This window comes from Marmota monax, unplaced genomic scaffold (assembly GCF_021218885.2).
Source record: "Marmota monax isolate L192 unplaced genomic scaffold, Marmota_monax_Labrador192_F-V1.1 WCK01_AAM20220418_F8-fsc00048, whole genome shotgun sequence".
Classification (NCBI taxonomy): domain Eukaryota; kingdom Metazoa; phylum Chordata; class Mammalia; order Rodentia; family Sciuridae; genus Marmota; species Marmota monax.
Window position 1 is genome coordinate 3,865,483 of NW_026694895.1, and position 17,364 is coordinate 3,882,846.

Here is a 17,364-nt window from a genome sequence, read left to right on the forward strand (position 1 = left end):
ATCCAGGGACAAATTAATCAAATTTTTACTAATTTCAAATATACCTATAACATTATTCTCTCTAACATCTTAATTTGGAGAGAGTGGTTTCCTTATTCAGAAAGAGCACCCATTTTCAATGCTAGCTATATTAAAAATTTACTAGAGGTTTACTAGTACAATTTACTAGAGGCTTTAAAAAAATTTACTCTCTTACTCTGCCTGGCAGCCATCCTCTACTGAAGAGGACATTGAGCCAAAAACCAATACATTTTCTTAGAAAATAATGAGGCTGACCAACTGGCCAAATAAATTGCTCTCTCTGGGCACCACTCTCAGTCATCATGAACTCTGAAATCCTTTCATATAACCTGTTCTCATAAAACTCCAACTTCCCCCTGAGAAAACTAAAGCTCTATTATCCTACCTTCACAATCTGTTCCATTCCAATCTTCACTCCCTTCAACTATTCCTAAAGCCTGTCCTCTTCAGCTTTACTGTACCTCCAACAAATTTCTCAATCTTGTACCACCAGTCTCAAGGCTAATCCCAGCTCCAATGTGAGACCACCCCGTTTGCCCACACACCAAGCTAAGGGAGCCCTTTCTGCTGTGGATTAGCAATTTGATTTCACCCAAATGCCCCTATAAGAAAAATGAAATATTTCCTGGTACTATGTTTACTGGGTGGTTGAAGCCTTCCCAACTACCAATAAAAGGACTTCTACAGTTGTAGCTGTACTTTCCTGAGAAATAATCCCAGTTTTTGTCTACCTGCCTCCCTCCAGTTGGACAATGGCCCTAAATTCACCTTTTCTGTTTCCTAAAAATTAGTAAAATTTTTGCATATAAAAGAGAACTTCCACATTCCCTATCTACCTGCAGTCCTCAGGAAAAGTTGAGAGGACAAATAGTACCTTAAAGGCAATGGGTTAACCCATCTATAGAAATCCAGGAGAATCTAATTAAGCTCCTCCCTTTGGCCTTTCTCTGGAATCCAAGGTCTTCCCAAGAAGCCTCTCATGATTAGCCTATTTTAATTCCTTTTAACAATCCTTATCCCACCTGTCATTCAACCTCAATCACCAAACCTTCCCTCTGATGTTCTGAATACCCTACTGGCCCACCTCAGGGCTGCCCTCTGGAATATGTCACTCCTACCTTCCCCAGCTTCAATCTTTGGGAGGGTCCCTCCTATTTCCATAGGGGACCTAGTATACCTACCCCCTCAATCTTACAAGAAAAATGGAAGGGCCCCTTCAGGGTTATTCTGACTATCCCAACTGCAGCCAAACTAGAAGGCCATCCTCTTGGGTCCATTTGAGCAACTTAACACTTGCTCCTACCAATGCCTCTTCTTATTCTGTTCCCACAGGCCCTACCAACTATGTATTATGAGCCTTTCAATTATTTCAGAGAAAAAAACTGAGCCTCCTGCCTAAACCTCCTAATGTCACGTTCTCAGATGACCTTCCATATTTTCTTAAAACTCTCAGAGATCTGAATTACATTTATCATATCCACTACTCCTTCATCTTTCTCGTCTTCAAAAATTTATTAGATCTTATTTTGGAACTCTGGATTCAAGGGACATTCATTGACCTGACACCCACCCAAATCTTCTTCTTCTTATGTTTTCTATATATCATCTCTGACTTTACAAACACACACTGGACATAGGAGAGACCTCCAAATTATTCCCTTACTCGTGTGTCTAGGCATATCTGCTGAGATTGGCCCAGGAGGAGCAGGATTGGGAACTTCAATTCATTAGTATAAAAAGTTATTAGAACAGGTTATTGAAGATATCCAACAGGTAACTGATTCAGCACTGACTTTACCAAATCAATTGGACTCCCTGGCATCTGTGCTCCTACAAAACTAATCAGGGAAGAATGCTGTTTCAATGTAAACCAATCAGAATTTGTAAGAGACAAGGTTAAACAGGTCTAGGACCGAGAACTGCCTGGAACTAGCTAATTCCAGGTAGTCCTTAGTGGGGGATCTAAAATCACAGACCTCCTTGTTATTCCCCCTTATGTCCTACTTAATATCTTAATATTCATCTTTCTCATAATAACTTTCTTCTCTGTATTCTTTTTTTTTTTTTTTTTTTGATACTGGGGATTGAACCCAGGGGTGCTTAACCACTGAGCCATATCCCCGCCCGCCCCCCCCCTTTTAATTAGAGACAGGGTCTTGCTGAGTTGCTAAGTACCTTACTAAGTTGCTGAGGCTGGCTTTGAACTTGCAATCCTCCTGCCTCAGCCTCTTGGCCACTGGGCTTACAGGTGCGTGCCACCGCACCTGGCTTCTCAGTATTCTAAATTTTATAGGGAAACAGCTTCTTAGTAAGGTGACCCATTTAGCTCAGACTACCTCCCAGGAACATGTCAAAGCCATTCTCCTCCTGTGCTCACAATCTGATTCTCTGAAACCACAAAAAGAGGACTTTGCCTATGATGACCTTGAGGTTCCTTCCAAACACCCCTTTTCAGCCTTGACTGCCATGTTCTTGGTACTCTCTCCTAGGACTCTTAAAAAGGAGGGGTATTTTTAGGAGGAAGCAGCCAGACAGAGGTATCAATGCCCCTATTCATTATCACCCTTCAGAGCTTGTAATGAAGGATATGGAAACAACCCCCAGGGCAAAAGGAGGAATGGGTCCTAGCAGAGAGAAGGAAACCAGTGGGCTCTGGACTTTCACCATTTCCCAGCAGCAATGGGCTCTCAACTTTCACAACTGTTCCCTCTGATTGCCCAACCCACACATTCTGCTATGGTTCAGTCTCACTGAACCCTATAAAACTCAGACCCCTATTGTAACCAGTTGTCATTTTCTCTCTTGAAAATGTGCCCCTCTGGTGCTTAATAAAGCATCACTGATCTGTTGAGGTCTGTCTCCCCTTCTTTTATTTTTCTTTCATTTTGTTTTCACTTGTAAACATTTATCACAAGTTATTAAGATTCCTCTTTGCTTTAATTATTTTAAAAGTGTTAAATAATCAACATGATGTTATTTGCTAATGAAAGGAAAGCATTACAGCAACAGATAGGAATGGAGTGTCTAATTTTGTCATGATTCTCTAAAATAGATAGCTTTTATTTTCTAAAGGTTTACAAAGATTGTCTCAAGATGACCCTTTCAAATTTAATAACATTTCCCACCTGTAAACTTGCTTTTACCATATTCCTGGGACAAAAACTTCCATCGATTCATTTTGATATTTTGCTGGATATCTGAGTGTTTAAGGAGAATATATCTAACAATTGCTTAAAAGCAAGTTTCTTTCTGATGTCTTGACTTAAGAACAAATAGAACTACCAAGACTCCTGTGCAAGGAGAAATGTTTAAGGAATAACTGTCATCAAACATAAAGCACACTCTTTTAGAAAAGTGAGTTTTTTTAAAAAAATGATGTTAACAGTTGTTACGATTTTCCTATAAAAGCAGGAGAAAGAATTTGAATATTTTTATGGGCTGGGGGCTACTTATAAAAATTCAAAACTAAATAACCATAAAAATAGATGCTGTTTCCATGGCAACATGAAAGAATAGCAGTGAAAACAGAAAGGGTAACTCTGAGAATAAAATCATAAAATCTGTTCTTTTCAAAAGTGAACAGGAAAAAAATTTAAACATGTACCAAAGTATTAATTATCCTGGAAATGTAGAATTCTATCAAAGCACAAGTCATAATAATAGGCTTTTATGTGAGGTTTTAGCTTTTAAAAAATATATATTTGTTAGAATAACAGGAGAAACAGTTCATTGCTTTCAGCTAAACAATGCTAAAGAAAGAGTGAAATTATCTTGCTTATGGCATTAGCCACTGAACCAACATTTTTTTTTCTTTTTCCTTCTTCTTCTTTTTTTTTTCTTTTTCTTTTTTACTTTTAGGGGTAGAAATAAAAATAATTGAGAACATAAATGGATATTGTAAATAAAGGGGACATTTAATGTAAATAGACCGGTATATATTAAAGTCCAGTATGTATCATATATAATGTTAATTGTTTTAAGGATTTCACTAGCCTTTTGAGAAAAAAAATTGAGGTAAATATTTTATCCATTTTACAAATCATCAAATATTAAAGCTTAAAAATCTGAAGTAGGGCTGGGGCCATGGATTAGCAGTGGAGCACTTGCCTTGAACATGTGAGGCACTGGGTTTGATCCTAAGAACCATATAGAAATAAGTAAATAAAATAAAGGTATGGTGTCCATCTACAAGTAAATAAAATAAAATAAAGTGAAATATAAGTAACTTACCCATAAAACATTCAATCAGATGAGAGTGGTTCTACAAAATGATGATGTTGTTTTTTATTTAATTCTCACTCAGTAGTCTAATATCCTCCATTTTTATTATGAAGGTGATACACATACACAGAAAATGTGGAGTAAAAAGTGATAACTCCTATTCCAATTCTAACTTCTTTCTAGATTTCCTCTCTTTAGAGTGATCTATATTCCAGATTTCTATCCATTTCTAATAGATTATAGAGCACCCTGTCAGTATATGGATACTACAGATATCATAAATGAAAATGCTCACATCCAGTTTTCAAAAAGTAAGATCCTTTAAATTAAGTTTTACCCTGGATATTTTTCTACATTTGAATTTTAGATGATAGTATCTATAGACCTTCCTCAGTTATGTAAGCAGCATACAGTACTCCATACTATGTGGACATCAAGAGTCATCTAATTATTCTTGTCTTAATAGGTACTTAGTTGTTTCTATTATTTATTATATAGTTAAAGTACTCCAAAAATTCTTCATATATAGTTGTATGCATCAATAATTATTTATGAAGATGGAGAAGTACTGGTTTTAATTTCTCTCTTATCCTTAAGTTAACAATGCGGAGATATCAGAATGTATGTAGAAATTGGTTTATGTATATTGTTTACTTTTTTGCTTTATGAAGCCTGGAGTTTGATGTCTTTCTATTCTTTTGGATACTATGACAATAACTGCTAAATTTCCTTGGCCATGTCTACATGGTACTAAGGTACAAATCCATTGCTTCATGTAGTCTCTCATTTAATTACTTGACTAGTAATTTATTATGTATGTACCAAATCCCAAGGACTATGGTAGGTGCTAGGGATAAAGAGAGGAGTAAGATATAGACCCTGCAAACAACATGCAACTTTTAACATGTATAATATAGGTATATGTTAGGGTATCATCCAGACAAATATGAATATTTAACTATTTGTCCTTTTGAACACTAACCTTGCAACCTTAATGAACCTATGTGGATAATTTACCTGGGGTACCTTCTTCTATTTTTAATCTGCATTAGAATTAGGGAGATATCATAAGTAATGTATCTTTTTTGAATTCTGTATGCCATTATGGTGCAGATGATTAGTTGAAAAATTTCCCCATAATTCATTGGAATAGATGAGGCAGTCACTCTTAAATGTTCATCCAATACCTAGGATAAATCAACTAAGGGAGCAGCCATGTGTGAGTGTGAGGCCAAATAGATTCTCTGTTTTTGCACTTAAGGGTGTTAACTAAGTAACTTAATTTCATCCAGAAAGACATAGGTGGAAGTATGTACAGCCTCCAGAAGGCTTTTTTTTTTTTTCCCCTAATTAAAGGACAGACAGGCTGTGGTAGTTTCCCCTTCCCCACTTCTTCCTGTCTTGAATGTACATGTGTTTTCTGGAGTTTCGGCAACCCTCCTAAGATCAATCAATGACAAAACTTCATTGAAGGATTGAAAAATGGAAAGATAAAATGTTTCTGTTTTTTTAATGGAATTGTTGAGGACCCAACCAATGTCCTTAATTGACTACCTTAGACTAGTTATTAAGTAACAAGATAAACCCCACACATTTAATCTTATGATATTTAAGCTTTTTTTTTTTTTTTTCAGTTTCCAGATGAATTTATCTGAACTTCATTGGTTTTTAGCCTGAGAGGCCGCTCACATTCATCATGAATCAATATGACACTGTGCTGGTTCATTTTTTAATACCGTGTTATTGTCCTGCCTGAATTACTGCTTCTATCATCTTCTTTCATAAAGTCATTTTCCCAAATGCCATAAGTTAGAAACTTGATTTTAAATATTTTCTTGCTTGAATTGAAACTTTGGAACACTAATTAGGATTTGAATTATTAATTGCTTTATATTTAAGGGAAAAACTTACTTTTAATGTTCTCCACAGAATCACACAGGCCCTGCATAAACTGTGGTATCAAAACTTAATCAGCACGTGTGGCCATACAGAATGAAGACACCCGTGCTGGATCAAGTATGGACACTTGTGCAATCTCAGGTCATGCTAACCAAGAAATTTTACCAATTACAAAGAAGCAGAGGCTCAACCATCTCCAATTCAACCATCTCTAATTCTACTCCTTATTACAATTGCCAGGAATTCCAAATCCTACCTCTCAAAAAGGCCATGGCAGCAGGGTTGCTCAGGCCCAGACATGGCCAAGTGACCTGGATGGCGCTCACTGTAGTGCTGCTTCTCAGTGCTTAGGGAGAACACAGAACCTTTTATATGCTCTGAAGAGATACCAATAATTAATTGGACTATCACACAAAAGATATTGTCCTAGACTTTTAGGTAGCCTTAGTGTTGATTCAAACACTTTAAATTTTTGCTGAAATTCAAAATCTTCTAGAAACTCTGAGGCACATGAAAATTACCCAAAGAAATATAGAATAATTACCACAGGAAATTGTTGCAGTGGCCAAATGATTATTTTATATTCAGTTAATAACAGAATAGAGTGTAGTCCTCGTTTGCTCAGCATGATAAAATGAGATGAGTCTAAAATATTTGTCTATTCTCATTAACTTGGGCTCATTGAAAGTATTGTCCTTTTTATTCAATTCTGCTGTCTTATATTACAATACCTGGGACAGTAAAATAGCTAATTTTGTTCTTGATTTGAAGGCCAATTCATTTGCTAAAGTAAAAATGTGTTATGAGCATTCCAGCTATGGCCTACACTCATCATTTTAACAACATTTCCCCCCCAAAGCATGAAGCTGATTAAATGAAAGTTTACCTGATTTCCTCCCATGCCATGACAGTTGAATATACCCACTTTTTCATTTTCCTTACGGCCCATGTTGTCTAAACATTGATTGGTTTCCACGTTTCTTATCTAAAGGGAACATATGCAAAAAAAAAGGAGGTAAATAGTTACTTAAGTCAAAATAGATTTTTAATACTATTAAATTGTATATTGTTACCTGATACAGGTTTATAAAAAAAATTTCTCCAAGAACATGCTGCTTTAAAATATCTATTTGTTTTATAACCATTTCTAGTCCTATGTAAGTTTTTAAACATCCACTGAAGTAAATTTGAACAGTTTTGACTTTGGCCTTAGAATCTAACCAGGAGGCACTCCTTTTTATAGTATAGTGTCAGAGAAGAAGGAAATGTCTACATGTTATGAATGAGGAATTCTTCTTAATATAAAGGAGAGCTTCAAAATTCCACCCAAATAACTACAGTCCATTTTTGAACTTTCACAGTACCATATGCAAGAAAATAAAAACAAATCAGTTAAATACTGAAACTTATGGCTTTTACATTGCCTCATTACTAGATGCTCCTTTCTGTGTATTAATAAGGATTAATTACCTTGTTTATTTCTGTGATGAAGACATAGTCATGCATCTTCTCTTATTCCTAATACCAAACTTAATGGAAAGTGCTTGACCCTAAGAAAGGCTGTTACAAAGCTAAATGGAGTTTCACATTACAAATTCTTCAAAAGAAAGATTAAATTGCCCACTGCAGACATGAGGTTTTTGGTTTACACTCAGACACTGCATTAGTCCTATCATTAGCATAAAGTTAATGCATATTTGAGCCAAATGTAATTATAAAAGCCATTCATTAAGCTTAAGGATGCTAAAATTGCTAAATCAAGTACAAATTAATATAAAAAAGGAGGAGACAGAGGAATTCTATTAAATGGGACGTTTTGTATTTTTTCCTTATTATAAATCTACAAGCATATATTTCTGTATACCCATCCACTCTATTTCTGAGAATTTTGTGTCTCTAGTCCATAATCGGATATGCATATTTTCTGCTCATGCAGTATAATGACTTGGATATCTCTATTTAATTACCTGTGCCTGAGGTACACATTTATTCATATCAACAAATTGATAATAGTACAAAATTATTATATTGGCAAATAAATTTGTATAATTCATTTTTCCTGTACAGAACCCCAGGGACAAATACTGGTTTCTAGAGTTGGGAAAAGTGGCATGATGTGCGCTAAGGCCATACCAGGAAGTCAGAATAGTGGAGATCCGAGATTATACTTAGGGCTAGAAAGAACTGTACAGAGGTCCCAAGCCCCTGTTCTGATGGGCTGATATTTACAGCACTTCATCAAGGAATCTGAGCAGTAACTGATGACAAAGGACAGAACATGCAGCAATATTACAGGGAAAGAAGCAAAACCCACATGGAGGTATAGGATTTAAAGGTATTCTCAATCTGATTTAGGTTGGTTTAGAAACTGGAGGATGCTTGGCCTACTGGAAAAAGGCTTCTCAGGTCCTACAGATAAACAATAATGAGAAAGGTGGTAACTGAAAAAAGATGTAATAAGTCTATGCATGCTACACATGGTCTAATCAACTTACATAGCACATAAATTGAATTACTTTTAAATCCCTTACATCGGACTCTTTTTCTTAAATTTTCATAAAAAGCAGACTTCTTAAAAACAATAATTTGTTATTATTCATAATTAGCATGGTAAAAAATATAAAATAGTGCCATAATACTCAGAGGATAAGTATTTTATAAAATGATTAATTTACCTGTAGATGTTAGCTATACAATCTCACTTATAGTACCTCAGCTGGCACATGGTACTTGAATACATAACTAGTAAATAATTACAATCATTATAAGTTGAATCAATTATAGGATTTTTGACTCTTTGCTAGATGACAGAAAATTCAAGGTATATTAATTCCAGTACCTTCTATGATAGTTGCATTTTCAAGGGACATACTACAGATACATGCCATCCTACTCTTTGACAAATTAAGTAAGGAACTTAAACATTCTTCCAAACAATTTGCCCCACTAGCAACTCATTATTAGTCTACTTTCTGCAATAGAAAAACTTTATTTTTTGTCTGTAATACCTATTATGAACTCATTAATGCAATCAAGAAACATCAAGAGAATCTATACCTCATGCCAAACACTATTTGAGGTTGGAGGATATAGAAATGAAAAAAAAATAAGCATAGTCCCTTTCATCATGAAGCTTATATTTTACAAGGAATGAAGGCATAACTAGAAAGACTTGTAACATGTCAGATGATCAAGAAATTTTACAAAAATTATCAAGCACAGTACAGGCAGAGAAAGTGATGAAGGAGTACTGTTTTGCAGTGAGAACCAATAAAGGAAACCCTGAGAAGATATTACAAAAGATACCTTAATGGATCGAGAAAGCAGCCACATTTCCATCTATGGAGGAGCATTCCAGGCAAGGGAACAATACACACATGTTCCATGCAGTTGGAAAATACTGATTCAACACATTAGCAATGTGGCCAGGGAACTGTGAGTGAGTGTCACACTGTGAAGGTATCCAAGACTAAGTAATGTCAGGAACCATAAGTTTTTGAGCATAAGCATATCATAACAGCTTATTCTAGGTGCTGTGTGGAGTACAATTACAGGTTGACAAGGCTAGAAGCAGGAACTAAGTAGGGGGCACACTGCTACAATACAAGCAAGAGAGGACAGTTGCTTAGAACTGAAGGATAACAATGGAGGTGGAAAGGTCAAATCTGGGATATATTTTCAAAGCCAGTAGGACTTTCAATTGAATTGGATATGAGCTATGACAGAAAAAAAAAAAAGACGTTGAGAAATATTCAAAGTTTGGGCTGAGCAAATGATGTTTCCATTTACTGGGAACAATATTCTGAGTCCTTATATGTGAATAGCTATCTATGTAGTCTTTGTACTTGAAAATGAGTTTGGTTTATGGGAAGTCCTTGGCTGACAATATATTATTTGAGTGTGTTTACAATGTCAGTGCATTTACTTACAGTGTAAAGGGCTGCTTTTAGAAAGTATGATGACAATCAGGTGTTTTTGCCCATTATTTTTACAAGTTTTTTATTTACCTGGATGACAAGCTTTCTTTTTTTGGGGAGGTGGGGTGGGTGGGTGCCGGGGATTGAACTCAGGGGCACTCACCACTTAGCTACATCTCCAGCCCAATTTTGAATTTTCTTTAGAGAAAGGATCTCACTGAGTTGCTTAGCGCCTCACTTTTGTTGAGGCTGGCTTTTGAACTTAAATCCTCCTGCCTCAGCTTCCTGAGAGGCTGGGATTACAGGTATGTGCCACCACGACCAGCAACTTTGTTTTCCTTTTCTTTAAACTCTAATATATTTGCCAATATACCTTGCTGTGATTTATATGGATTACTCCTTCAGGTATGTAGTGCTCCTTTTCATCATGTAGTACCAATTTTATTTTCAGGAAAGTTTACTTAAATTATAATCATTAATGTTCATTTTGTTTCATTACTTTGTTTTCCTGTTTAGGAAATATTATTTTGGATCTTGTTGCTTGTTTTCTGTGTATGTCATTTTGATCAAACAATATTATTTTAAATGTCTTCTTTATTTAAAAAAATCCTTCTCTTTTTCTTCTAAAATTTATACAACATTTTCTCTTAAGATTACTGATCACATGTTCTCAGAAGTTTACTGGTCATTTCTGGAATTATTTATTCTTTAATTTCTAACTCTTGCCTTCAAGAGCTAATTTCAGAGCTTTCCTAAGTTTGATTTATATTATTATCCTCTACATCCTATTATTTACAGCATTTGTCTTAGCATCTTTAAAAGAATCAGGCTGCATTTTTCTCTGACTTATGATCTTAAAGCACTGGTGTGCTTGCATCATTTGCAGGGGTACTGCACCCCTTACTATCCATGCTCATTAGCACTCATCCAGTTGTACTCTCTCTTCTTTTCTTTCATTATTTTGGTTCCTTTTTCTTTTATATAAAAACCGTTTTCCTGATATTTGAAGTGGGAGTATTTGTTGAGGTACCATTTCTAACTTTACAAGTCTGGAATTTCATTTCTTGTAGGTTTTTGAAGAGTTAAGAAGAAAGCCCCTATTTATACATATCCTGGCTCTGTTTACCTCTCTTCTTTGTATCTGAAGCTTACATTTCATTTGCTCCTATGATCCCTACCCCCCCGCTTCAATTTGGGCTTTTTTTCTTTTAAATTTCTCTTAAAGAAGGAGCTTCAACTAATGCGTTTCAAGAATCTACATATTCCAGGATATTAAGACCCTTCCAACATTAGACAGTAGACTCTTCATTTGCCTGAACAGCCTTCTCCAAGATTCAGCTACTATTACTGAATTAGCTAGAAACAATTCCTCATGAGCAGCTACTGGGAATTTGAGTGTTAACTATGTCTTCATTTCTATCAGACACTTACTTCATTGTTTCCCTGTTTCCTTCATTGTTTTCTCTGACATATCTTGCCACTTAATTTTATTGTCAATTCTTCATCAGTTTTTGATTTTACTATCTTAGCCATTATTTTAGTAGGAAACAGTACAGAGTTTGTATGTGCTAACCTATTACCTCCCTTAAAAACATTAAGTTAAGGAATTTGCCCTATTAAGGAATGTAAAGTTATTATAGAGAGTCTTGGAATCACCAATCCTGGCTTCCAGACAGGCAAGCAGGCTTTATTAGAAACAAGGCATAGAAGGAAAAAGAAAGGATGGAGTTCTAACTGAACAGAGGTAACCAGAGGTCACCCAGATAAAGGTGACAACATGCACATAGAACAAGATCTACAAAAGCAGCCTAGTGCCAGACCTAGGAATCCAGGTCAAGAAGATTAGAAGCAAAGAGACTTCATGTCCAGTACCATGTGTTGGACTGAGGTCAAGTGAATGACTTCTAGCTATGAATGGCATGACCCAAGACACAAACAAGGTAGAAGACTGAGTGTCAGGAAACTGGGGTATCAATTTCCATCTTAAAAACAGAAGGGACATTTGGGAAGCAGAAGGGCAATAGAGGGAGGAAGGGAGGAAAGAAAGGAAAGACATAGTACTGGCTACTGAAATGGAGTAAATTATATTCCATGAATGTATGATTATATCAAAATGAACCCCAACATTATGTATAGCTATAATACACTAATAGAAACATAAAGAATTTTAAAAATGTTTAAAAAAGTACAAAGGGCACTTCCTCTGGAATATTCCAAATGTTTCTGTCATTAGGCCTATGATATCCAGAGTAAAAAAAAACAAAATGTCACACATACCCAGAAGGCAGGTTAGTGCACATCAGATTGTTCTTAAGTCAGTGAGCCCAGCACTATTAGTATCCACTACACTGTCTTCAAAAGGCAAAATGGAATTTAGTGGTCCTTGCTAATCCACAGCAAGCAAATCATATTGCACATCAGAAGATAATAGCATATAGAAAAGCTCAAAATATGCATCTTCTGAACCACAAAAATAATCAGAGTTGCTTGATCATGTGTGATTTTAAAGTCAAAAGCCTTTATAAGTATGGTTTGGGGCCATTCTTAGAACATACACAAAGAATATATTTAAGCAAAGAAAAGATCCTGGTCTTGTCACTCGCACCAATTGCTTGGGCATGTAGGATATTTTTTCAATCCTGAGAAAAATCTAGGCAACCAACAATTGAACAATTTTATTCATTAGGAAGTCCTCAAAGAATCTGTTCTGTGACCTATATCAAAATAACCACAATATTTCTGAATTCTATAAAAATCTTTTGACTCATTCTTTATGTTATAAAACAACTTCGAATGTATGGCATAAGGCCAAGATAGTTTGAACTTTGTTTGCTTTGAGATTACTTTGTTTGCACATAATCTTTTACTGCAAGGAAACAATTCTTAATGGTATAAACCTGAGTGTATTTTTCCCACGTATGTTTTGATGTTTGAAATCAGCAAACCTTTTTCTCTGTTTCTTCTACTTATCCAGCCAGCAGCGTCATTGTTAATATTCTTTACATTTGTACAGTGTGATCATTAGCTTTTGCTCCCTCTGCTGGACTGCAAAAGCAAGCAGCAAAGGGAACTCCAATTTTAAGAGAACTATATATACACCCCACCCCACTACCAATTTTTGCATTTCAAAAACTTATAAGTAAAATCCTTTCTAAAGATAAGACCATCTGAATTTAAACGAGCATTTTTTTTTAAAAAAAACAATTACACCAATACATGCTTAAACTTTATTTGCATGTTATGCAACTTTTTATTTATCAGATTTCAACCTCATTTACCTTTTTTTTTGTACACCATAAAGAAGGAAATTGGCACATATGTAATGAATTCTAGAGTTCAGTGTTAATTTTCTATAATATAATTGCCCTGGTGGATATATGCTAAGTTTATTATCTGTTTACCAAACTAAATAAATCAGAAGGATGTCAGCAAAATCATTATATTTAACAAATAAAAACTGACTTTACTTACACAGACAAGGGTTTAGAATAGCCTTGATTAATGATAGTGCTATTTAAAAAATTGTTACTACAAAAAAGTGAAGAATAAAGAAAAAAATACATATTTTTTAAAATTTTGGTTGATAACAATGACAGCAGCAACACAAATTCGTGGAGAATTCAGTGAATCCCAAACTGTCTTAGAGTTTGCTGCAGTTGACTCTGTCAATACATATTTAAGTAATAAAATTAGAATGAATTCCAGTCATTATCAGAAATGCGAAGGAAAAATAGGTTTTCAGGTAATAAACTAGCTTATTTTGTTCATAAGTAAGTTATCCAGCCCAATATTCTTTAAGGTTAACATCTGATGAAGAATAGCATGTTTTGCATAAAGACATCCATACTCAGCTAATCTGAGATGAAAATGACCTAATGAGTCCCAAATGTTTTAGAAATAAATCACGGGCTGAGAGAATGACAACATTTATGTGAGGCACCTGAAATGAGGCTTTCTTACTGGTTATCCTATTAAAGGGTCAAGAACACCGTGCATCTATAAATAAATCTCTCAATTACCAATGAAGACCGTAAACCTTTAAGCGCTTTAACTTCTGCATTTGCTAGTAACTGATTTTTGCCCCTAATCCCTTTAGCCTAGCAGCTTCATAGATGTCTATTTTTAGTTATTTAAATCTGCTTTAAAAAATGTTAAGAAATACAATACCATATATGCAAGGTATGGTTAAAGGATACAAAGGACAAAGAAGTACTGAGGTCAAGTCCACAATACAAAAGACATAGACTAATGTCAAAACATGAGAATGCAAATTTAAGCATTAAGAGCTAAGTCTCTTGGCTGCAGAAATCCTCTACTTCTTTTTGCCTTCTGATATTCCTATGTTCCAATTTTTTTTTTCAGTACACTATCCTGTCGTAATCCAAAAATTTGAGACTAGGCATTCTATTTTAAAATTCCATTTTTCCATCTCATACTTGAATTAGTCTTTATATTCACAAGATCAGAACTGGCATGTTAAATCTACAGAAGCTAAAGGGCTAGTTAGGAGAGAATTTAATGCAGCAAAGAGCTCCATCTCCTTATTCCATTATGATCTGCTTACTGAGTCTAAAAACCACATGCTTCATTAAGTTACTTAAAGGTTTTAGTTCAAAGCAATTGAACAGCTTTTAACTTCCCATTGGCAACTGCATGTAATTCATGGGCTGGGTAAAATAATATTTCAATTGCCTGAGCAAAATGTAAACATATAGGATATTAAGATTTAGCTATCCAATATCAATAATTTACTGTTGATTATTTTGGTGATGGCATATAATAATACTGAAATTTAATACCATACCATATTTGCCTTTGTATCTTCCAAAAGAACAAGGAAAGTTACAAATTCATAGAAAAATGTTCATGTTTGCTAATGTACAACAATATTGAGTATAAGGAATATACAAATTATTAATTCTCAACAACTTCACTGGAAACTAAGGGAGAAGTATATATGAACATGCTACCAAGAAATAATTTCATTGTTTTGGTGGCCAATTCTTTGATGTCTGATACAATTTTGTGACTCTAACTATTAGAGAAAAAGTACCTTTAAATATAAGGAAATATAGCTCTTTTACTTTCTTCCAATAATGGTTAATGGCAGGAAATAAGAAAAAAAACTTTAAATAAATGACTGTTATCCATTAACTGTCCCATACTAACTCATTATCAAGATGACCAGTTTAAATTATTCATAAATAGCTATGCAAAATTGAATTGAGAAGTAGTGTTTGGTGAATATGCTCTTTTGTTTCCATGGAAACAAATGTTGAGTTGCATTTCTTTAAAGTTGTTTTTTTTTTTTTTTTTTTTTTGTACCAAGGATTGAACTCAGGGGCACTCAACTACTGAGCCACATCCCCAGCCTTTTTGTATCTTCTTTAGAAACAGGGTCTCCCTGAATTGCTTAGCACCTCGTCCTTTCTGAAGCTGGCTTTGAACTCATGATTCTCCTGTCTCAGCCTCCCTAGCTACTGGGATTACAGGTGTGTGCCACCATGCCCAGCTTAAAGCTGGTTTTAAAGTGGAAAACTATAGAATGTCAATATCCCAGAAACCTCAAAACTTAATTGGGAAATTAATTAATTAATTAATTAATATTATTTCATATTTTTAAAATTCATTTGGTTTTCAAAACAATAGTCCATAGCATGCCATATAGCTCAGGTAAACCATCTATAATTTCTACTGATTTTCGTTACCTGTTTGATTATGTCTTGTCATCTCCCCTCCCCTTCATTTTAGTAGAATGGATTTATTTGGCTTTGCATCCTCAGCATGTGACGCAGGATTCACCTTAAGATCTTATTTAATAAAAGCCATTTAAATGAATGAATATAATAAACTATTTTCTCCTTTCAGTTCTGACAAAACAGTGTTTTCCATTAAAACTAACAGTTAAATTTGAGTCCTGACTTCTATAGTTAGAAGTGACCAAAAGCCAATCACAACATAATCACATTTCTTTCTATCAATTTCCAAAGTCAAGGAGTTGTTGTTATTTTGTTTTTCCTTCTTTTTTTGGTATTGAACCCAGAGGTCTTTTACTAATGAGTCACATTCCCAGTCCTTTTTTATTTAGAGACAGGGTCTCCCTAAGTTGCTTAGAACCTTGCTACATTGTTGAGGCTGCTTTTGAAGTTGTGATCCTCTTTCTCAGCCTCCCAAGCCACTGGGATTACAGAGAAGCAGCACCATGCCCAGCTATTGTCACTTTTAAACAACATAAATCATTAAAAGCACCTAGAATATTTTTAGCATAGTAAGAAATCAGTAAATGATACCTATAGTAATTATAGTAACTGCAGATACTGGGGTTGCTATCTCTTCTTACCAGGCAAGATACTAGATGCTCTGTCTTCATTCATCAGTGTAAGCTTGCTTTTTACCTCCATTCTTCTGACAGAGCTTCTGAAAAGCTAGTGCTGTACATTAAAGTTGAGGTCAGGATTTGGAACCTCCTCTGCCTGACTCCGGGCCCTGGGATTTCCCTAATACCTCATGCTACCTGTTCAGGATGTGTCTCAGATATCCTGAAAGACTCAACCTCTCTTTTAATTTTTTTTTTCCAAAAATACTTCTATAAATTAAAGAATGGCCATCTGATCCATTACAGAAGATAATTAATTAAAATCAGTAGGTTGTAGAAAGAAATTTATCTAAACTATATTTCATTTTTATTTTCTAAGGAAATCAATTGGGTTTCCTTGGTATAGTGCAAGAAAGCATAAAGCTGAATTTTTAATTTGGAAAAAAAAAAACACCTCATTGTTTCACAGGCCTGAGTCCTTCTTAAGTGTCACATGGTTGCCCCAGTGAATATCCAAAAAGTCTTCTCTATTGATATCTGTTTTGTTATAGCATCTGGTCACACACTTTTTTTTTTTTAGGAAATTCTATTAAAAAATAAAAACATTCTTTTCATATATAGTGAGGTTCATGAATAGCAAACTTTTAAATAAAGAGATGAGAATGCTGGACCTTCTACTAGAAATCTTCAATGGGTTATAATAATTAATATGCAAAAAGTATTATTGTTAGAAAAACACTCTCATGTAATCTGGGCATTGAATTTGAATCCTGGTGAGACTAGTGTTAACATGGGGTAACATGTATTAGCAAATAACAACACCACCACCCTCCGATATAAACAAACAAAATCAATACTCTGAAGCATAGGCTATTCCATGAATAAAGTCATATGTCTAGAAAATGGTCAGTCAGTGTTATAACACATGAGCCTTTTCACTACATTTTTCAAATTAAATGTATGAAGTTGAAAGGTTCTGTGGAGAAATAT

The 17,364-nt window shown here is 34.8% G+C and overlaps 1 protein-coding gene across 1 annotated transcript in view; it reads right to left on the minus strand.

The window, feature by feature from the left end:
• The window catches only part of Galnt13 (polypeptide N-acetylgalactosaminyltransferase 13), a 560,314-nt gene that overhangs the window by 54,522 nt on the left and 488,428 nt on the right, over positions 1-17,364 (minus strand). The window contains exon 11 of the mRNA XM_046426955.2: positions 7,028-7,126. Coding sequence (XP_046282911.1) covers positions 7,028-7,126 — 99 coding nt within the window. The remainder of the gene's footprint in view (positions 1-7,027; positions 7,127-17,364) is intronic.